This window comes from Desmodus rotundus, chromosome 2 (genome assembly GCF_022682495.2).
Source record: "Desmodus rotundus isolate HL8 chromosome 2, HLdesRot8A.1, whole genome shotgun sequence".
Taxonomy (NCBI): Eukaryota; Metazoa; Chordata; class Mammalia; order Chiroptera; family Phyllostomidae; genus Desmodus; species Desmodus rotundus.
In genome coordinates, this window is record NC_071388.1 from 156,454,423 (window position 1) to 156,477,493 (window position 23,071).

A 23,071-nucleotide genomic window follows, 5' to 3' on the forward strand; every position below is an offset into this window, starting at 1 on the left:
GCCTTGTGTATCATTACTATGTCTGATGCTGAAACATTCTACTAACTCTATTGCAATAAGTAGCACTTGTCCAGCACATTCTAACAAAAAATATTTCAAAATACTCAGCAACATTGAATCTTTTGAACTGTATGTATATAAAATAGCCAATATGCTATCACCACAGAAATAGATATCTTATAGCATGAATCATAACAAACTTAAAGGAAGCCCACTAGAAGTGGGGGAAAAATGATAGACTCATCAAATATTTTTTAAAAAATCATTCAGAATACATCACACATGTGAAATGCATACAGTTATATACAGTTAGCCTATAGAGTTATACCCAGTGGAGTTCAAAAATCGATATGTGATATGGTATAGAAAGTGTGGAGTGGTTGATTGATACAGGTTGGGATAAACGACCAAATCTAAAAATTTAGGTTGAAAAATTCAGAAGGTGCAATAGTGCCTGAAGTATCTATTTACATTAGTAAAAATAAGCACAAAATATTTTAGTCATTGATTAATGCACTCAACCAACAAGAATAACACTCCTACTGTGTGCAGGACTCTATAGGAAACCTCTCTTATTTGCAAAGTTTGGGGGAAAGGGAGGAGGATGGAGTTGAACACTTTTCCACAGATGACCTGGGTTCTAGTGCTATCTCATGAAGTAACTGAACCCCCTGAGCTCCTGTTCTTTCCTTTATCATTTATATAATGCATCCAAGGGCTTTTGGGAGAGCAAATAAGACAGTCTATGTTAAAGTACAAGGAAACACATAAAACATTATATATGTCAACTATTTAGCATAATGCAAAAGCGTAATGAAAAAGGCACTTGCCCTTTATGCCCTCCTCATTAAGGGTTTGATCTCCTTGACTTTGCAAAGTCACCAGAGTGAAGTAAACTCCTTTTCTGTCCAGCAATTCTTCATGTGTGCCTCTTTCCACTGCTGTGCCATGTTCAAAACCGATAATTACATCTGCAGTTTTAACTGTGGATAGGCGATGAGCGACTGAAATGATTGTACGCCCTTGCTGAATCTGTAACAATAGACAGCGCGCCGTTAAATGAGGCTGTAAGACAGAGCTGACATTGACCTTTGGATCATCTCAGAATCTGCAAGTAAGTCAGAGCCTCGGTCCCTGGGAAAATCCTTAAATAGGCTTTAGACATGGCCAGTACACTTTCTCACATTGCTGCTCTGTTGCTGCTATTAATCAACAGATAAAAACAAAAACAGGAAATTTAAAAGTCGCATGTTTTAAGTTAGACTTAACCAGATTTTCAATTTGATTATACGACTTTTGGAAGCAAATTCTGTGTCTTCTGTTCAACCGTGAGGAATATTGTAGTCAGCCGATGTTTTCTAAACAGTCAGGCTGGACACCCTGACCCATGTCACATCTCTGTCTCCACCTCTCTCTCCCCCCTCTCTCACATAGCAGCCTCTCCTAAAGCAGCACAAACACTTCCACATGTAAAATAAACTCAGACTTTCAACAAACCTTACTCAATGCCTCTTGCACCATGGCCTCACTCTCGTTGTCCAGTGCCGAGGTTGCCATGTCAAAAAGCAGGATCTTGGGATTTCGGACGAGGGCTCTGGCAATGGCTACTCTTTGTTTCTGGCCCCCACTCATCTGGCCTCCTCCTTCTCCAACAAGAGTGTCAAATTTCTGGGAAGAAAGTGACACTGGTAACAACAAGGAAGCATTTGATCATTCCTGACAGTAATCCATCATGAGGTCCTTTCTAGCTTCCTCCTCAAGCATGAATCCACATAGGTCCCCAGCTTTTACTAAAATACCCTTTCCTGAAACAGGTTGTCTCATCAATATTTGTGTGTAAGATAAATAAATTGATTTATTCTTTTATTTCGAGATTCACTAGCTATATAAATGTTTCTGTTTAGCTCAACCTCAAATAAGATGTTTCCACCAAACTAAAAGTCTATTAGAGTCTTGAAAATCCATTAGAGGATTAAAGCACATATCAAATCTTGTCTCTTTTCTCTAGCTGTGCCGCAGAGAAAACACAATGCCAAAGCTGTTTTTCTATTGTGACTGAAAGACCAAACTGTCTTTATCATCGTTACCATCGACAGCAAATCGTTACTGAATATCTTGCACGTGTAGCATTATGTTGGAACCTTACAACAAAGCGTTGATGTCAGACTCTTCTCTTGCATATTAATAGTCAACATGAGTTGAGCACCCACCGTATATAAAGAAAGCAGAGAGCTGGGCTCTTTACACATTTTCCTGTTTAGTCTTCACAGATGCCCCATGAGGTAAGTACTGCTATTCTCCTCAGTTGATGGATAAGGAAATGCAGGGGTATAAGGGGGTAAAGTAACTTCCCCAAGTTTATAAAGCTTGCAAGTAGAGAAGCTGGCATTTGTATGAAGGCAGTCTGATGCTAACGCTTTATATGCTTTAACCACTACACTCTGTTATACTCACGGCTGTAATCCTCTCCATTCAGGGAATTTAGAAGGTTGACTAGAAAGTGTTTTAGAGGGGGGCAAAGCAGGGGCAGGAATGGGGGACATCTGTAATAGTGTCAACAACAAAAAAATAAAATAAAATGGTGCTGGCTTAGAAAAAAGAAAAGAAGGGAAGGGAGGGAGGAAAGAAGGGGGAAAAAAGAAAGTGTTCTAGAGCACAGACTCTGGAGCCAGATCCCTGGGCGTGAACCTGACCTCCCCCGCCCTGAGCATGTTACCTGACCTCTCAGAACCCCAGTTCTCCACCTGTATTTAGGAGAATGATAGTAGCCGCCTGGAAGGATGGTTGTGAGGGCTAAATAGATGCAAGGTGCTTAGAGCAATGCCTGGTTTGTAGTAAGCACTCTACATGTTTTAACTAGTAATAACCCTTCTTTGATTTAGCTAACCCTTAGGTGCAAATTCCACATAATAATATGGGATTGGTTCTTTTGGCATTGGTGCTTAAAATGAAGATAAAGGGGGAATTTTTGAATATGTTGGTACAGTGCTGAGGACACCTATTAGTGGTCTATGCACAGGAAAATTAAATGGCAATGGGAGATATCAAAAGAACATTGTGCAAGTTATTGCCACATAAATTTGTCATCTGCTTAGACAAATGCTTAATGGAAAGAATAAGGAAATTGTATCTATGTCAAAGTGAACTTTTTAAAAAAGTTTCCCAATTTGGTAGACTTTTAATAAATTAACAACACAGTTTTGAACAAAGGGGAAAACTCATGGTACATTTCCAGGCATGAAACTGATATGTCACTAATAATTTAGGATTCAAATGGAAAGAAAGACATATCGTAGAAGAGTTTTCCCTGTCGGGGGCTTCCCTCCAGAAGGGACGCGAGGGGTACCTGCGGCAGCGCCATGATGAAGTTGTAGGCGTTAGCTTCCTTGGCAGCTCGGACCACGTCTTCCATTGTGGCGTCTTCTCTGCCGTAGCGGATGTTCTCTGCGATGGTGGTGGAGAAGAGCACAGGCTCCTGCTCTACGATTCCAATCTGCGCTCTAAGCCACTGAATGTTAAGGGAGCGGATGTCGTGGCCGTCCAAAGTCACCTAGAGAGTGTGACCACAACATCACCTGTATTGGATTCCCTTAGGGTTCTGAATCATAATGCTGTGTTGTCCTTCACCCGTGGGGAGAAAAGAGAGTGACCAACAAGGTTGTAACAGAAGCAGTTCCTCTTGGAATGCGGTTGCTTTCTAAGAATGATCGACTGTATGTAACTGAAATCAAATAGAGCTGTAGGAGAGTCCTTTGTAGAAACACAAATGATGTGAACGGTCACTTAATTTCGTAAGATTGGCGAAAGGTTTTAGTTTCTCGGTAAAGAACAGAATCAGCTACTCACCGTATTTTTAATATGTTTACTATGTTTTGACTTGTGACCTAAAATGGACTTCGAAAGACACAATGAAAATAAGCAATGAACCCTGTCATTGTACGCCCCTGTGACCCCTGTCTTGTATGTATGTTTTACAGTAAACCTTACTTTCTGCTCAGATTCACCAATTGCCACTTTGCTGTTCAACAGCCATTGAAACTATCAAGGGGGATGAGAAAATTAAATTGACCATTATTAGCAAAAATATAAAAATCTTACATCAAGAAGCCGTGATTTTTACATATTGAGAGTGTAGTTATGCAGGTATGTGGCAAAAAATCTCCAATGAGAGAACGAAATGTCTGTGACGAGGGAAACTCCGGTTTCGTTGCCATGTCAGTGTAGCGGTACCTGCCCTATGGAGAACGCATGACGTTGGGTCTTTCATGTGCACCCCAGCGACTCCGTGCCAAGGCCTTGAGGAGACGTCGACAAGAGTGATTTGGAGAGTGAAAAGCCTTTGGCATCCAGCAACGCTGGGTCCAAGTCAGGGGCAAGTTTCAATCTCCTCTGACTCTTTTTCCACATTTGTACAATGATAGTTACCTTTTGCAATCATTGTGAAAATAAGTTATCATTTTATTAAGTACTTGAATTATAATATGTGATAAATAAATAGAAATTGTTAATATTTATTTTCTTAGTTTCTTTCTATGTTTCTAATCAAATAAACACGCAGAAAAAAAAGACTGAGGTGCTCTGAAATTATATATTTTTTTAACCCTAACTTCTCAAAGCAGTAATCAATAAGGTAAAGTTAAAGGAGTTCATCATCACCAAGCTCTTATTATATGAAATGTTAAAGGGACTTATCTAAGAAATAGAAGAGCAGAAACTATGAAAAATAAAATTATAACAAACTCATAACCAGCAACAACTGAACCTAAATAACAACAACAAAAAAAAACCCTAAGCAGACAACTAGAACAGGAACAGAATCACAGAAATGGAGATCACATGGTGGGTTATCAATGGGGAGGGAGAAGGGGTAAGATGGGGGGGAAGGTACAGGAAATGGAGAAGCCAAAGAGCTTATGTGTACAACCCATGGACATGAACTAAGGGGCGGGGATATGCTGGAGGGTGGGGGGTACAGGTTGGAGGGGAGAACAAAGGGGAGAAAATTTGGGACAACTGTAATAGCACAATCAATAAACTATACTAAAAAAAAAGCTGCTCTCTGTTAATTCTGGCCGTGTAAGCTTTCCTGTACTTAGCATTTGAAGAACTTCAGGAGAACAATAATAGTTCTGTTCTAATACAAAGAAATAAATGAAAACCTTAGTTCACTGAAGAGGCCGCAGCACCGTTTTGGATGTATCTGCAGTCAGCCCATCGCTGAGCGAGTGGCCTGGTTCTCCAGTGAACACTGTCATGCCGGGAATTAGTGCAGCGAATGAAAACATCATCGAGTCAACTAAGCGAGTGTCAGGATGGCCTCAGTGTGTGCTAGGCCTTTGTGTTTGACTGTGTTATCACTGTGTGCAATCTCCCATCCCCTGTATCGAGAAGTTTCTGGAAGACACACACCATGCCTTCACTGGGGTCGTAGAATCGCTGAATGAGCTGCAGGGCGGTACTCTTCCCAGACCCACTGGGTCCTACCATAGCCGTCACTTCCCCTGATTTGATGACCATGCTGAGGTTATTTAAAATCTGCAGAGAAGAGAAAAGAACAATGTTCAGAACAATGATGGCAATAAGACTACAAGTTAGGATGCTTTATGAGGACGTTGTGTTTGCTTACTTATGTGCCGTAAGCAATGCCCACGGGTATCCATGAATAAGCAGCAAATTAGTAAACAGTGCTTAGGATGAGGTTTTAGCATTTAGCACATTACTGATTATTTGACTGATAGCTGTGGCCAGCAAAAAAAATGATATATAGTAACCCGTGAAGTTAAAGTAAGTCAACCAGGCCCACTTTTAAATGTTCCAGGATTTAATTTGGAACATTTCTGACCTACTAGGATAGCTCAGGAAAACTGTCCCAATTAGTTAAGGGAAGAAAGCCATCGAGTTAGAAATATAATACTAATTTACTGACTACATATTAATACTAAACCAGTTTGCAAGGTTAAGGTGTCATACACTTGCATTGTGTGTGAACATATTATTTGAATGGTTGCAGTGTGTTTGCTAAGTGCAAAGCTCTGTTCAAGGTAGAGACTGAATGCTGCGAAGTCTAGAAAGGGAAGAACAAAAAGTAATTCAAAACCATCTGCTGGATGTTTTCACCAGTTCAGTGGTGATTTTTGTACTTAATATGTAGAGCTGGTTTGGGGTCCTCTGTGTGACTGGAGGGTGAGGCGTACCAGTGTTCACTTATGGACTGCAATCTCCCCCAGCCGGGGCAGGCAGGCACTGGGTGTGCTGCTGCTGCGGCCTTTTCGTTTTACTCACTGCAGTCTCGGGACACTGTGGCACCCAGCAAGGCCAGATGCATACTCGGGTATGAATGAAGAACATGGATAGATCTAAGTACGAAGATATATATTAAAACAAGCTTTTAGTATTGGAACTAGGAGGTAAGACAGAAATGAAATAACTGTGTTTCTACTTAACTAGTATTTGTTGAATAGCTATTGTGAGCTGGTTCTGAACAAATATTACAAAGGAACTTTTTAGCCATCCCTTCAAAGAGTGAACACCACCTCATGATTTGTATTTCACAGAGTACTTTCACATATGTTATGACAGCTAGTGTTTATATACATATGTAACATATGACATTGATCAAATATATTTCATAAATATAATCATAGCATGTATGTACTTATGGTTTACATATGATGGATGTGTGTATGCACGTGTGTTATAGGTATGTGGTGTCAAAATTAAGTTGCATGAAATTTAGTTCTGTGGGGATAACAGAAATATTAAGAAAGGGTGGCTAGAGATACTCTGCTCAAAAGGAGGAATAAGTCTCATTTCAAAGCCAATCCATGCAGGGGAAGTAGATCCTAATTTTCCTATAGAGCAAATTGCCTTTAAAAATATTTGCTCAGTAGGTACAGGAAAACTGAATTTTCTTCACCATGGGTGACATATGAGCACATCGCAAGATGACCTTTGCACGGAGGACTGATCTAGTGGCGCTGTCAAATCACAGATAAGAAGTGGACAACTGCAGAGGCAGCAGCTCCCCTCTGCCACTTCACCCCCTGCCCACTCCGAGTGTGCCGCCTTCTGCTGGCGCCAAGGGGGCAGTGGGGCACAGCTGCACTCCTTCACGGCTCTGAGTGCCTTGCAGTTACGGAGCCTGCGGTTGCGATGACAGGACCCGGCATACTCATTTCTGCAGCGTGTCATAAAGTGCCCTTTGCTGGCACGTGCTGCCAGACTGTCCCCACCATCACTGTGTCACAGAGGAATGCGGTTTGGTGCCTGAGAAATGACCAACACCCAAGGGCACTTCCAGAGAAACGTGCTCCTTGCCCATGTTGCTGGGAACTGAGTCATGCTTCAGAAAAACAAGCTCTGCGGGGCTCTGGAAATGAATCATCAAAGTGGAAAATGCTGTTGTTCCCGGGGGAAGATCGGCACTTACCTTCACCTCTGGCCGGGAAGGATAGTGGAAGGTCACATTACGGAATTCAATTTCACCTTTGATTCGATCCAACCTGTAACCGTCTTCTGACATGCAGTCAATAGCAGGTTTCTGGAGTAGAATATAAAAGGGATACAGCAACGACATGCATTAGATGCATTTGCTGTCCATCTCAACTGAATTCACTCACAAAGCAGAATGATAGCCGGGTAAAACATCGCAGAGATACACTAAAGATAAGTTGCTTCTACATTAAATAATTATTAATAATAGTAATAATACTCACTACCATTTATTGAAATATTAATGAGATATTACATTGCTATATATTAATAGTATTGTTATATTGCACATATATTAATAGATATATGCTATATGTATTATATGTAAATATATAATGTTATCTATAATATATAATATAAATAACTATAGATAATAGAAAATATTGTCAATTAATTGAAATTATATATAATGTTACATTAGTTAATTTAATTTAATTATTGATGCATTACTATGATATATTATTATATCCCAATATAATATAATATATAGTGATGTATAATTAATATATTCATATACAATACATTATGATTATCAGGTATTATTATATAATTAAGATACCATAGCAGACAACGTACAAGGTGTTTTAGCATAATTTTTTCCCTTATGTAATTATCACTACAACCTAAAAAGACAGATGATATGTCCATTTTTTTCACTTCAAGAAGTGGAGGATCTCAGAGAGGGTAAGTATCTTGCCTAAGGCCATACAACCAGCCAACCAAACTGGGGTCTAACATTTGAGTATCTATTATAAATGATGATGAAAACCAACTGAATGTGCTCAGGTTGTGTCCTCAAACACTACAAACTTTCAATTGATGTGCTGAATTTCACCTCTGCTGCTGTTAGCAGTGAGCCTAACCTGCAACTTAAGCACCGCAGTTAGCCAGGTAAGAGTGCGGGTCTTCTCCTGCTGCCAAACACTCCCGGGTCAGCTTCTTTTCTTTTCCACACCAGTGAGAGCAATTCATGATCATACCTCTATTTGAAGCTATGGTATAACTTACTTTCTTCTTGGGTCTTTAGTAAAAATAATAAAACAATTTTTAAAAGTCTTAATTTTTTGAAATAATTTCAGAGGCCTTTTAGACACATCATCTTAGTTGAGCACATAACAACCCAAGGATGAGGTGGAATTGGATTGTTCAACAGGGCTATGCAATTTCAACAATCTCTTCATATCTCAAACACATAAAACCCCAAAATATAAAACAGATAAAGTGATGAGAAATTTTCTCAGGCAGGTTACATGCCTCATACACAGGGATGACTTAGGGAGCCCACAAAGCACCTCTGGATTTACAGGGCTTCTCTTAGCCCAGGGCATTTTTTCAGAGAGAAAGAAAAACGCATTGCCGCCATCTTCCCTTTCTGTTCTTGGATTTTGACTTTCTAGCTTGATTCAGGAGATTAACCAGTAAAATCCTAGCCACACTACCAGGGTGCTTTTCAAGCTTGTATAGACTTTCCATCACATTTCATAGATAATCCAGTCTCATGAACTTGGCCTTCAAATCCTGCATGATCTAGTCCCTTCCCATTCCTCCAGCCTCTGTCCTTTGCTTACTCTGCTGCATTACACTGACCTTGTTTTGGTTCCTCGCTTTCACCAGGCCCTTTTCCAACTGGAAGCCTTTCTTCCATGAATACCTTTCCCTCTCTTACCTCCCATGCACCACCCCTACCCCACTCCCAGTCTCCCTTTGCATGGCCAACTCTACTCCTTTGGTGCTCAGCTCAAATGCTTCCTCCTCAGAGATGATGCAATCACCATCACTCAATTTAAAGACTCTTTCCCACCCCTAATTGCTATCACACTGGCCTATTTTATTTCTTTCAGTGTCCTGTTCAATGTTATCTTATCTTTGAATGTGCTTACATCTTTATTGCCTGTTTCCCAGTTACTATGCAACAGCAGGATCCTTATTGATTCTGTTTCACTCTTGCATGCCCAGTTCAAAATAGGGTGTGACTCCTGACAACATTTGTTATGTACAACTGAATTAAGGGCAGTGTGAGAGTTCCTCATAGCTTTTATTTTTTTATTTTTTTTATTTTTATTCAGTTACAATTGTCTGCATTTTCTCCCCATCCCTCCACCCCACCCCAGCCAGTCCCACCTCCCTCCCCCACCTCTACCCTCCCCCTTGATTTTGTCCTTGTGCTTTTCACACTGAGGGTAAATTCCTCAAGAGTTCATTTCTCTTCCCACACCAACCTGTGAATGGCCTTTACTTTCGGCTTTTACATACCTGGTCTATTGTCTCAAAAATGCTGGCGGCTGCTGCACGGCCAGTTGCAAAGGCTTCCAAACAAGAAGATGCATTGCCAAGATTTAAAGCTCCCACTATGACACTGAGGAAAATCTGATGAGGAGATAAACATAGTTTTCATGTGTTTTGGGGCTATCCATGTGAACTTGGAGATTTCAATCAGCACAAAGTAGTTTACAATAGTGATATGATAATTTATTATATAAATAGCCTTAAAATGGTTTCTCTGGTTAAAGGGTCCTTGAAACAATAAAGACGCTACAATTAACTTGATTGTCCTAGAGATCGGTATGTGTAATATGGATCTGCTATACTGCTATTGCTGCACTACTGCTACTAGTATACTAGTTATTAGGATAACTACTGCTACTACTACGAGTACTGTACTACTACCAAATATAATAACAGCAATAATAAGGTATATTTGAGTGCTTCACCTGTACTACTTCATTTAGTCCTTATAAAAGATATGTATGGAAACAGATGTGTGTAGAGGTTACAACACATATTAGGTGGTAGAGCGATATCTAAACCCAGATTCATGACTGACATTCTATCTACCTCCCAGGCTCATCTGCTGGAGATTGCACGCAGTGGAGTGGAGAGGTTCCTGTGCAGAGCTGGGGAAGCTGTCCTTGACTCACCAGTCCAGCCATCTCACTAGGTTAGGTGAAGGCTACCTGAGGATGGCTAGATGTTCCTACCAAGCAGCACTGTTTTTATCAGTGCTGTGTATAAAGGAAGAGGCAATGAGGCAACTCTTCACATTGGCCTCTAGGAAGAGCACAGGACTCCTTCTCTCCACCTTTTCAACCAAAGATGCTTGCTAGTCTCATGACTCACATGGAGGTTGTTTCAATGGCCACCATCTGTCGGGGACTACAATTACCTGCTGAGCTAAAGGTTGCCTTCTGCATGAATGCTGTCTTCTTCAGGTAATCAATTGATCCTGGTCTGCGGGGGTTTCATGAGCTAGATTCTTCCCAGAGTCCCTCTCCACCCCCTCTCTTCCTTATGGCTGGATCATGGGACTTCTCAGAGCCTCCCGGCCATCTCCCTCCCTCTTCAGTAACCTCTCCACTCCACATGTCAGGATTATGTGGGCCAGCCTCCTTTTGACTTCTCCCTGACTTCCCCACTCAATGCATGGGGACAAACATCATCTCTTCATCTGTCCTTCTTGTTTCTTTTCCTTGTCTATGGCAGGTAGTTCCTTCTATGGACAGATTGCATAATCTTTCAAGCCCCAGTTTCTTTATCTGCAATACAGGGATAATGCGAGTATATATCTCATGGGATTTTTATGAGCATTAAATGAGATAATGCATCTAAAGGTGATCAATCCAGTTCAGCCACATAAATTATAGTGATGATGGTGATGATGAAATAAGCAAGATTCCACACTTAGGAAGAGATAAGAAGAACAGACAGAATAGTAATTGTGGTATAATTTGGGTTAAAACCACTTCATCCAAGATCTTCCTACCTGAGCAAAGGAAGCCTTCCATATGTATTATGGAAAGCTTCCATAATGATTAGGGGTCAGTAAACATTTTCTGTGAATAACCAGAGAATAAACATTTTAGGTTTTTCAGGCCACATGGGCTCTGAAGCAATTACTCAACTGTGCTATCTAGTACAAAAGCAGCCATAGGCAATATTAAACAAATGTCTGTGGCTGTGTTCCAATAAAACTTTATTTATAAAAACAGGTACCAGACTGGCTTTAGCTTGCTGGCCATAGTTTGCTGACCCCTGGTCTAGATTCTAGACTGACTCACAAGGGTCCTACACTGAGGTTTGGGGGGGGTCAAATCCTTGCTCAGCCAGGCTTTGCAAGCATTAGCTCAAGCAAAGGTCCCTGTCAGGGTTCTTAGGAGAAAAGTGAGTGAGACGGGACCGGGGCAAGCACCTAGTACCTCACAGTAGCGAGCACACATCCCAATAGACCATCATTTCTCATTCCAGATACCACTTGTTAGCCCTGTGGACACTAGTGTGAGAAAAGAGAAGGCAGGAAGGACCACTGGCAAATAACCTGTCCATGGGGGTGCTGTGCTGGAGTAAAGGGGATCTGTGGCCCCTTGGAAGACAGATCCAGAGGCAGGAAAATGTGGTTAGTGGGTCAGGCTCTGGAGTCACAGAGACCTGAGTTCAAATCCTGCTCCATACTACTTGGCACATATTTCTCATCTTCATTGCTTCATTTCATTTTTAAGTGGTAGTATAATGACACCAGTTACACAATGAAGTTGTATTACATATGGTAATTTTATTAAGTACCTCATTCAGTGCTTCATACCTTGTATACACTGAATAATGTTCCTCTCTATTACTGCTATTATTTTTTATTATTGAGTCCTGAAAATTAAGAGGGGGATGAAAGAGCAGCCTTCTGCATCATTCAGTTCCCTTTCATCTTTTATTCTAATAAATCACAGAGCATGATTTTTGTCCGGGTACAAGTGATACTAATTACAGTCATTTATGTGAACTACTTAGCATTTATGCCCAATTACCACGCAGCCAATAATGATTTTGTGCATCACAAAATGCATCGGATTAACCTAATTGTTAATTAGGTTAGTGGTTGAAACACTCAACTCATGCATACTCAGTCTTCATAGTTTGCTGCTCAGAAGTACAGCCAACAATGTGCACGCATGCATGAGTGAAAGAGAGAGAGGAAAGGGGAAAGAGGAAGAAGCGGGGAGAGGGGAGAATGATCAATGATTATATTGTTAAAGGATGTCTCTCACCTTCCTGAAGAAAAATTTCTTGAAGCACAAGAGGAGGCTTGCAAGAAGAGGTTAAGAGTAAAATGTGCATTAATAATTGATGACTAATATAGGGAGTATAGTCAATAACATTGTAATGACTACATATGGTGCCAGGTGGGCACTGGAAATATTGAAAGGAGCACTTTGTAAAGTTTATGATTGACCAATGTGCTGTACACCTGTACGCTGATACAAAATAATGTTGAATGTACATTGTAATTGAAAAATAAAATTTTTTAAAAACTGAAAAAAAATTGATGACTAAAATGTTAGAAGCATGTAGTATCCCATGTCTACACATAGTAAATACTCAAGAAGTATCAATTGAGAGAAGGAATTATTTACAGAAGTTATAGCTTAGCCCACAATCCAACTGTCAGGAAACTTGAAGATGAGAACTGTTAAATTAATTAAACAAGGAGGTAATTAGACTGAGGTGGCTTTAATGCCTTAGCAGCCTATATAAGCAAACCAAAATCTAAGCCTGAAATTCCTCAAGGTTAAGAAATCAAAACCTAAGGACAACCAATCAGAAACAGCCAATTAGGCATCTTCAAATATGGCAACTATTTAAGTTACAACCAATCAAATAATTTCCTTGCTTTGTTTCAGCCTCTTCTCTATGTCTTTCCCCTCACTTCTATCAGTGAAGGAAGCCCTTCTAATGACTTCTGTTTTTGGCACTGCCTGATTGGTATTGTTAGGTAGCATGTAGGAATGAGTGGCCAGAGGAGAAATAAAGACAGGGCCCTCACCATTACAATCTAACAAAGAACTTAATACAGGAGGCTAGAAGCAAAGGAAGACATTTCTCAACCATGGACCCAGCAGTCCTGAGCCTGGTCTGATAAGATGGCCAGGCATCCTGAACAACATGAGCAAAACTATGATAGTGAAGGAGGGTATAAGTCTGTGTGTATCATCTCCACTAGTTGGGAAAAGCTTGAGACTGTATATTCATCCCAAAGCCTGGAAGGGGAAGGGAAGGGGGTCCACAGCGCTCAAGAAAAGCCCATAAAACAACTTTGGTTGATTGCCTGCCTCCTGTCACATACACAAAATGAATAAATAGAGTCTGGAGCAAGATAAGGATTCAGACTAACAGACCCCCACACATACCTACATCTGGGTAGTCATGTCTTCTCAGGGGAAATCTGGTACCACCTTTACCTGTCAATCAAAATGTAACTCCCTAACCCACTTCCCACCAATTATATAAGTCCTCAGGACAAAGGACTCATTCTCTTGGTTCTCTTGCCACACAGGGGGGTTGTGGGACCCTGGGCACCTGACCTCTGGCCACCTCTTTGTTTTTTTGGCCACCCAGGTGCTGGCCAGCCTTTGGCCACTGTGCTCTTGCCACCCTTGCTTTTGCTCTCCCACTAGAAGTTAGCACTCATACACCTTGCTTGCACACTAATAGGCTTGCTGGTCTGTAATTCTTTACTGTTTTGGCAAGAAGAACTGAGTTTCTCCCATAACAGTATTATTTTTGCTCAAATAAACTCCCAAAAGTTTTAATATGCCTCCATTTTTCTTTTAATAGAACCATAAAAGTGGATTCTTGCTAGAGAGAGTTATCAAGGATTTTTTTGAAATCAGATTCCAATTTCCAATTGGAATCGTACATTATTTAATTTCCAATTTACCAATTTGGTTTCCCTCAATTCTTCTTTGTGCACACATCTGTCCTCTCCTTGCAGGCATGGAATGAAAGGAAGGATGTCTTTTCTCAATGCACGAGCTTCTGCAGAACGAGCAGGTGTAAGCAGCTGTGACTAAAATCAACTGCTGGTATCTCTAGTCTGGTAAATGCTGGAAGTTCTGAGATTCATTAGGTCAATAAAGAAAAGAGACTTTACAGTCAGATTTCAGACCTGCAATATTTTCACTGGCTTTTCAAATGTGATAAATGTTCAAATATCAAAGTTGAAAATGTGGTTAAATTATGATAATGATAACACTTTCCATCTATACCATCCCTTTAAAGTTTATAAAACAGCTTAACATGCATTATCATATTTAATTTTTTAAACAAAGATCAAGCGATGCCAGCTGTTCATCTTGCAAAGAATAGCTGGATTTTAAAAGTCATTCTTAGTGTATTATGCGCTAATGAAATAAAGTCTGTGGAGCAGAATGATTATGTTTTGACCTGTGGTAATCTTTTCTATTTGCAAATAAAATTTCCATTCAACTTTCTCTAGAAATGTATTTCTATTAAAGCAGTAAATCTCAAATCTCAGGCTTCTCATTAGTAAATTTCTAGTATACAAGATTTTTTTTTATTGTTAATTGGTGCCCATTCTATCTAGAATCTGGGACAAAATATTTTATAGAAGAATTAATATGCTTAAATTATACACAGTTAAATGATTAATAGGCCAAATTAAACATATATTTTACATTTTACCTTGCTGGCCTGGTGCAGAGCTTACTGTGTGAGGGTGGGAAGGCGTGGGAACAAATGTAAACAAATGCAAATGTTCGGTGTCATTCAAGTACTCTGAAGGAAAAGTTCAGCAAGCCGAACTGGAGAATAAAAGAGCGGATGAGCTGGGAAGCCCGGCTGGGGTAGTGCCATTCAGCTGAGAATCCGAACAATGACTATGGTTCAGCTGCAACAGGAAGGGCCCTGAGCTAAGGAGGAAAAGCCCTGGGAGAGTGAGCAGGAACACTAGCCTTCCCTGACCCACCACACCTGGGTATCCTGCTAGGCACTGTAAAGGTTCCCTGTCCTCTACTTTACAATGCTTGTTAGCATTTGCCATTAAGCATTTAAGTGATTATTTATTTCTTGCTTATCTTCCCTGTTAAGCTATAAATTCCATCAGGGCAAAAATCACATTTCTTTTGCTTACTGTTGAAACTCCTGCACTTTGTGTGGGTTTGGCATATAGTAGGCATTCACTAATCCTTGCACGAGCGACTCAAAGGACACGGAAAGTTAAAGTATTTATGGTATTAGTTGCAGTATGGCTATAGCACAAGTGACCGATAAAATATGTTTGTATTATCTGTTCAGTTGAGGATTTTATTGGCTTGACATTTTAGTAACTCATTATGCTTCCACAAATATGTCCATTAACACATATCTTGTGCTATCATTAGGTTCAACTATATGAGTGGTTAATTTTTCACTGAGAGATCGCTGACTTTCAATTTTCTTGGCACATTATTTTTTGGACTCCGTCAGAAAAATCATTGTTTTACAGCTATAAAACCTTCATTTAATTGGAAATCATTAAACCCCTGGCTCATCAGCTCAAATGCTCAGCATCCCTTTACTATAAAAATGTATACATATTGCTTATTTCTGCAGATGGGCTCCATCAAATCACTGACACTTTCCTCCCTCAGACAGTAAAGGAATAAATGAAATGCCTTAACTGCAGGCTTTTCTGAGATGCCAACAGGAAATGTTATATGAGGGTCATCAAAACCAAGGTACCTGGACAAGGGTTCCTGCTGTGTATTCTCCATCATCCAGGACAAGTTTGGAGCCGTACCAGAAGGCCAGTGCGTAACACAGGAAGATGAGACACCACATGAATCCAGTAAAGAATCCCATCACTATCCCTTTTCTAATTCCCCAATGCTGGGCAAACACAAGATTTTTCTCATACCTGTGAAGAGAAACACGTGAGTCTATTTCATCAGCAGAAGTAGCAGCACAGGTTAGAGTGTTTCAAACAGACCACAATGCAGTGGCTTCTTCAATGATTATAAAAGCACCAAACACAGAGCTGCTGTAAGGAAAGAAAACAGCAGCTTCTGTGTAGTTTGTTTAAACCTGGCAATGAAATGAGTTGAAGGGATGATGCTTAACAAAGCCTCCTAGTTGATTACTTCCTGGGTGAGTACAGTGGGGTAAGCTTTGCCCTCAAGAGAAAAGAATTTTTCAGCACAACATTTGGATAGGAGAAACCCAGCACTATTTGTGCTTAACTTGTTTTATTAAACCACATGGCATGCTTCCTATCAGAAAATGATATAACCGTTTCCCTCCCAGGTTTGAAACTACTGTTTGCACCACATGCGCTCACCCATCTGCCCTGAGACCAAGAATGCTCTGCTGTAACGTGACAGGTCAGACTCGCACCGTGGGACACGGCTAACTATCTGGAAATTCAGTCCAAGCACTAAGCTTCAGTAATTCTGTCATCTGGCCGTCAACAACGGGCATCGTCTTAAAGCTCAGGCATTCTGTAACTGCCTTCCTACATCCCCAAAAATAAATTAATGGAGAATTTTAAACATTTCATGGGACAAAACTGAAGGTCTAGCTTATTTTTGTTACATTTTTAAAACATTTACACTGCTTGTTTTATTAACAGTAAAAGATAATACCTTTCTCCTGGCTGGTGTGGCTCAGTGGATTGAGTGCCCCCTGCGAACCAAAGGGTCTCTGGTTCGATTCCCAGTCAGGGCACATGCCTGGGTTGAGGTCCAGGTCAGGTCCCCAGTAGGGGGAGTGTGATAGGCAACCACACATTGATGTTTCTCTATCTCTCTTTCTCCCTGCCCCTCTGTCTAAAATAAAATCTTAAAAAAAAAAAAGAAGATAATACATTTCATAGTGGAGGAAATATGCTACTGAAATTTTTATGAGAAATAAGATAATTTCATTCCACAAACCAAAAGAAGCAAATGACCCATGGACACAGACAAGAGTGTGAGGATGGCCAGAGGGAAGGCAGAGTGGGGGCTGGGAGGTAGGAGGCAAAAAGAGAGAAAATGGGGACATCTACAATAGTGTCAACAATAAAAATAAAAAAAGAAGCAAATAAAAAAAGAGGAAAATTAAAGATTATAAATCCTGTTCTATTTTTTATTTGGTGAAGTTGCTAGCAAGTGAGAATGACACCATCATACTAAATCTGTAACAGATGAAATAAGAGTTTAATTAAGTTGGCGGTTATTTTATAAAATCAGCACTTGGCGTGTGTAAGCACTCAATAAATACTAGACGAATGGAAGAATAAGTAAAAACAACTGTTTGGCAACTATGTTGTTTTGGTCGCTTAGGTTTTTATTTTCATTAAGAATTAATCTCCTAGAATGATGGTCTATAATATACCAATGCTCAATTATTTTTGATTAAACTGAAACCTGAGACCTTACAAGGAATGTGCAGTAGAATAGCTGAATAAAACACATTGGGTTCAACAAAAATGTGTGAAACTGCACTTTAGGTCATGCAGGCTTTTCCTGAAGGGCAGCAAACAGTGCTGCAGACTGGCATGCGGTACAGCACGCGTGCGTCCGCCCCACCAGAGCTTGAAGTAAACTCTGAACCTCAGATGGCTTCCTAAAAATTGCCCACTCGAAGCTCTTCAACACACACACCTAACTGAGGGGCCCTTAGAGTGCTTCGATCAATCTCATTATTCTGCCAAGCTCCCTTTTGAACAAAAGCTCCCTCAGGGTAGCATAGACCAAGGTGAAACTGCCACTTTGTACAAAAAAAAATAGGGAAGTTCCAGGATAAAGGAAATTCAGAAAAGTGGCAGACATTTAAAAAAAATTTTTCTTTCATTGTATTTTTTCCATTACCATTTATCCCCCTTATGCCCTCTTTCACCTCCGCCACGGCCCCAGCAGACATTTCGATTAACCAACCTTTCAACCTCTCTTTTCTCACCACCAAAAGCAGCCACGGTTCGAATGGATGAAATGACTTCATCCGCCACCGACCCTGCTTTGGCATAGGCCTTCAATTCATGGTCGGTAAACTTGGACACACTCTAAAATCCAAAAGAAGAAAATAAAAGGTAAAGACCAAGTAATCATGTCAGTCTGTCACTCGATGATTCATTTAGGTGAGCAAACTGGTGGCATGGGTTAATACAAAACTAGATTCTCACTGTAACAGCATTCTCAGGGGAGGACTTTGGTCCATGACCCATGCTAAGCCTCATCCACTGGTGTCTGGTTGTTGACGTATCAAAACGACTACATTAAAAGCCAGCCTCAGAAACCCTCATGCAGAGTTAAGTCCCCAGCAGGGCATTCTGTGAGACTGCAGTGCTTCAGTTGTTACAGTAATGAAGTTTTCAAGTCAGATCATGTCACATTTCATTGCCACTGGGCCAAAGACAATAGCACAACTCACAGACAAACAGCAGAGGCAAAGGCCAGAGGTCAGTGCAGGAATCCTGCTGGTCTGAGTGTGGAATGACCAGAGAGGCCGTGAGCACGCAGAGGCGCAATGAGGCAGAGGTAATTCCATCGGAGAAAGCTTTAGGTAAATATTACACTGTTTTCACTCAGCTATAGGGGCTCAACTACCTTTGCTGTTTAAAAAATGAAATAAAAAGACGTTGCACTTAATATTAAACAAGTTACTTTCTCTACAATAGGACTTGGATTGAGTCTGAGTTAGAATTAACCACCAAAAAGATTTCTGGCACAGATGAGGAAACAAGAAGGGGAAAAATGCAAATATTGTGAAAAATTGACTCACTCAGAAGTCTAAAAAATATATAGTACCCACACTAAGAGGGTTTATCTTCAAAGTTTTTCCAAACTTTCAGCAGCAAAACACTTAGCAAACAAAATCTTAAGCACAGTTCTGAGATGTAAAATAAGTAAAGGTATTTTATTACGATATATTTATTTCACAAGTCCACATTTTATAAAACATTAGTGAATTGAAAAGGCAACAATGAGAAAAGGAAAAAGTGAGGTATTTTCATCAACATTAAAATGTGGGTGTTACGGATGACATGCAGTTTTTCCCGGCCCTTTTCTAATTTATTTCACCAGTATGTACTGGCAGCAGAGTAACAAGATAATTAAGTAGCTATGGATGTTGTCAGTTTTTGTTGTAATGGCACATTAACTAATCTCAGGATATTTCAATTAAACTGACACGGGAGCTTCAGAAATGTCGATTGGGAAATATCTACCAAGTGCGCCTGTTTCTTATTGCAAGTGTAGAAGTCACAGCAAACACAACCCATAACCTCTACTACCTCCCACATTGCCCCTCCCCCTTTTTTCTTGTTTTGCTTTGCTTCGCTTTTTAATTGAGCCCAGTGAAATGGCTTGTATCATTTTACACAAACGTGCACGGACTTGAATTCAAGAAGAAACCAGTGCAGACCTACCACAGCACCCATCAGTGACGCACTTACAGGAAGGTGAAAGGTGGGCGCTGAGACAAGGGAAACTGTGCTCTAAGCCTGACCCATGGAAGCCAGGCCACGTGCTGGTCTCCAATATGTTCAAATATGACTGGGATTCGTCAAAGTGTGAGTATTAATTTATCATGGGTTTAAAGAAAGACATTAAATGTATTTGGTGGGGAAAAAAGCTGAATCAAATATTCACAGAATCCCTGAAGACCCTCCACAGAAACTGGGGCTTTTATAGAGTGCAGCTAGAAAGCATTGGGCAGAAAAGCTTTTTACAAAGCTTGCATGATATGGTGGATAGGAAAAACATAAAAGCTAATACTTTCTTAGTAATTAATTCTGTGTCTGCTGCTGGGCTAAATGCATAACATGGATTATGTCTTAAATCATCACAGTGACTGGGAGGTACTACCCTTGTTTTTAAGATGAGGAAACTGAAGTTTGGACGAGTTAAACACATCTTTCTTAAGCCAGGTGAAAGATGCAGGCGGTGACCTAGTTCAGTGGAGTGAGTTTTTGCTGTTGTCACTCTGTATTATCTGGGAAACATTTGGGTAATAACACCAGTGGGTGGCAGAGAATATTGGGTTGGCCAAAACGTTCATTTGGTTTTTTCCATAAGATGGCTCTAGTAGTGCATAGTTGTCTTTAACTTCATTTAAAACAATTATATTGTGACAGCTTTCATATCAGTGCGCATTTAAAAAACTTATCAACATTGGTGAATGTTTGTGTAATCATTTTAATATTGAAGATGGAAGAACATATGCAACATTTTTGGCATATTATTCTTTATTATTTCAAGAAACATAAAATGCAACTGAAGCAGAGCAAAAGATTTGTGCAGTGTATGAAGAAGATGCTGTGACTGGTGAACGTGTCAAAATTGGTTTGCAAAGTTTCGTGCTGGAGATTTCTCCCTGGAGGTTTCAATCAGTCCAGTAGACCAATTGAAGTCGATAGCAATCGAATCAAGACATGAATTGAGAACGATCAACATTATACCATGTGGGAGATAGCCTGCATGTTCAAAATACCCAAATCAATAAAGTTATTGGTGAAAATGAAAAATGTATCTTTTATTTTATGGAAAAAACCATACAGACTTTTTGGCCAACCCAATATTTGCTCCAAATATCATGGAGATGATATTTGGTATTTATTGTACTTATTGCTCAATAATGTGAGCTTTTCACTTGAATTCTACTCTCACTTATTGCAAATTATTAGTGTCCGTGGTCCCAGGACCTGCTATCTGATTGTGGCTGCTCTAAAAGTAAGCTATAATAATGTCTCAATCTTTGGAAGTGTGTTTTAACTGGAATAACCCAAAATTTCTATTCCTACATTTTTTCTTGGCCTGCATACCTGGGGAATGGAGACTGTGACTGGGAAACTGCTCAGAATGAACCAGGTAATCTCTCTGAAACTGATCAGATGGATTGGAGAACATAGCCATGACTGCAGAAATCTCTTAGGTGCTTGTCACTGACATGGGTATATTTATTGGGCCTTTCTTTGTGAGGGGGAGCATCTGAGCTTGGAAGACCAGAGAAGCAATAGGCATTTTGGAGAGTGGGTGGAAATTTCCATCTGTCTCCCTGGAATTTGAATTCTGTTCTGTCACTCACTAGCTGTGCAGTCCCAGACAAGTCCCCTTACTTCTCTGAGTCTCCATTCCTTATATTTAAAATGGCATTAATACTTGATAAGATCATCATAAAGATTATAGATAATGTGTATAAAGTTCCTCATAGTGCCTGGCACAATAGTAAATGCTCGATAAATGTATTATAAATAATATTACTGTTATTAATACATTAATGTTTCTGTTATTAAAATATCATTAATCCCTAATCTATGGGATGTTATTTGATACTGAGGATTAATCAATCAAAATAATGATAACAATGTCGACCAACAATACTCAGGAGAAGGGACTCAAACTTATATTTTTGGCTATGCCTCAGAGCCAGTGCCTTCCCACAGAGAGAAATGAGAAGACATTCTTACCAGACCGATGATGGCTGCTCCAATCCCAATGAGAGGGCTGACAGAGATGATAACCAAGGTCAGCTTCCAGCCCTGGAAAAATCCCAGCAGGAACCCACAGATGCTCGTGGTCATGCGCTGAATGAAAATGGCCATTTGGTCAGCAATGGCATCATTGATTTTATTAATGTCACTGGAAACAAGAGAGGCTTTGATCACTAAAATGGATTGGTCAATTCAAATGTCTTACTGAGAAATTGCAGTCCTTCTCTTCTCCATACCCCATTGCCCTTGCAAAACATAGCAGACGCTCACATCTCAGAAAATTTGCTGCAGCTTGGGAGGTCATCCAGCCTCTCCCCTCACAGCCAAGTAAATTGGTCCTTAACCCAGTTTTCCCAGCTGGTGTCCATGAAACACTGGCAAAGGCTCTTGGAAACCATCTTATTTGTCTCTTTTTTTATAGCTAATACCCTTGGTCTGCCCTGAAGAGCCCTTTTTCCCTTCTTTACATCTGCTAAATCCTTTTAGTCTCAAGGTTCTCACATACCAACTAACTTATATAACTCGTAAGTTTTTATAACTCATAAAAACTTATATAACTCCCCAGAAAGAAGTAATATCTTCCTCCCTGCGTTTACATAGTTGTGTAACCAATCTGTACACATGTAGGTGTACTGTATATCATTATTGCATTCTGCTTATAGACAGTATAGAACAGTGGTTAAGAGGAGAGACTCTAGGGCCAGACCCTGAATTTAAACACAAGCTCTTCTTGGGCAAGGTACTTAACCTTTCGGTGCCTCAGTTTCCTCGTCTGTAAAATGGGGATAATGACACACCCTACCTGAGTGTGTAGTAACAAGGGTTAGCTAATATATGTACAATAAATTATGTACAACAGTGCCTAGGATATAGGAAGCAGTCACTATGTGTTTGCTCTAGTTATTTATTTGCTAGCACCTTTTGGCCTCCCAGTAGGCTGTAAAGTCCTTGAGATTAGGAGTTCTGTGGCTATCGTTATGCCTTGCATAGAATGAGTGCTCCAGAATGTTAGTTGAGTATAGTTACATTAAATTGATGTTCCTGGGAACTTTCCCATAATCCCCTGTCTAGATGGAGCAAACAAGGTTTAGGACTTGATAGCAAAAAAGGACCTAAGACATTACCTAGAGATTAAGCAATTGTATTCTAGCAAGGTTATACATTTGTCCAAGGTCACAGTGAGAGACGGGAGTGAGGCTGGAATCTAACATTCCGTCTTCTTTTATCTTCACTACACCACACACGATCTTTCTTGGGGCTTCAAAGCTTAATTCCTTTGAACTGGTTCTAATTACTCAGGGCTCATTCAGAATTACTGAGAGGGCTATTAATGACCCAAACTAGTATTCA

At 40.1% G+C, this 23,071-nt stretch overlaps 1 protein-coding gene across 7 annotated transcripts in view; it reads right to left on the bottom strand.

Moving 5' to 3' along the window:
• Nucleotides 1-23,071, bottom strand: part of ABCB11 (ATP binding cassette subfamily B member 11) — a 94,175-nt gene that overhangs the window by 40,736 nt on the left and 30,368 nt on the right. For all 7 annotated transcript variants that reach the window (XM_045187473.3, XM_053918756.2, XM_045187471.3 and 4 more), the window contains 9 exons: nt 21,698-21,869; nt 18,168-18,292; nt 15,997-16,171; nt 9,745-9,858; nt 7,430-7,540; nt 5,410-5,535; nt 3,347-3,550; nt 1,498-1,668; nt 831-1,032 (listed from right to left, as the gene is read on the bottom strand). In XM_045187473.3, coding sequence (XP_045043408.2) covers nt 831-1,032; nt 1,498-1,668; nt 3,347-3,550; nt 5,410-5,535; nt 7,430-7,540; nt 9,745-9,858; nt 15,997-16,171; nt 18,168-18,292; nt 21,698-21,869 — 1,400 coding nt within the window. The remainder of the gene's footprint in view (nt 1-830; nt 1,033-1,497; nt 1,669-3,346; nt 3,551-5,409; nt 5,536-7,429; nt 7,541-9,744; nt 9,859-15,996; nt 16,172-18,167; nt 18,293-21,697; nt 21,870-23,071) is intronic.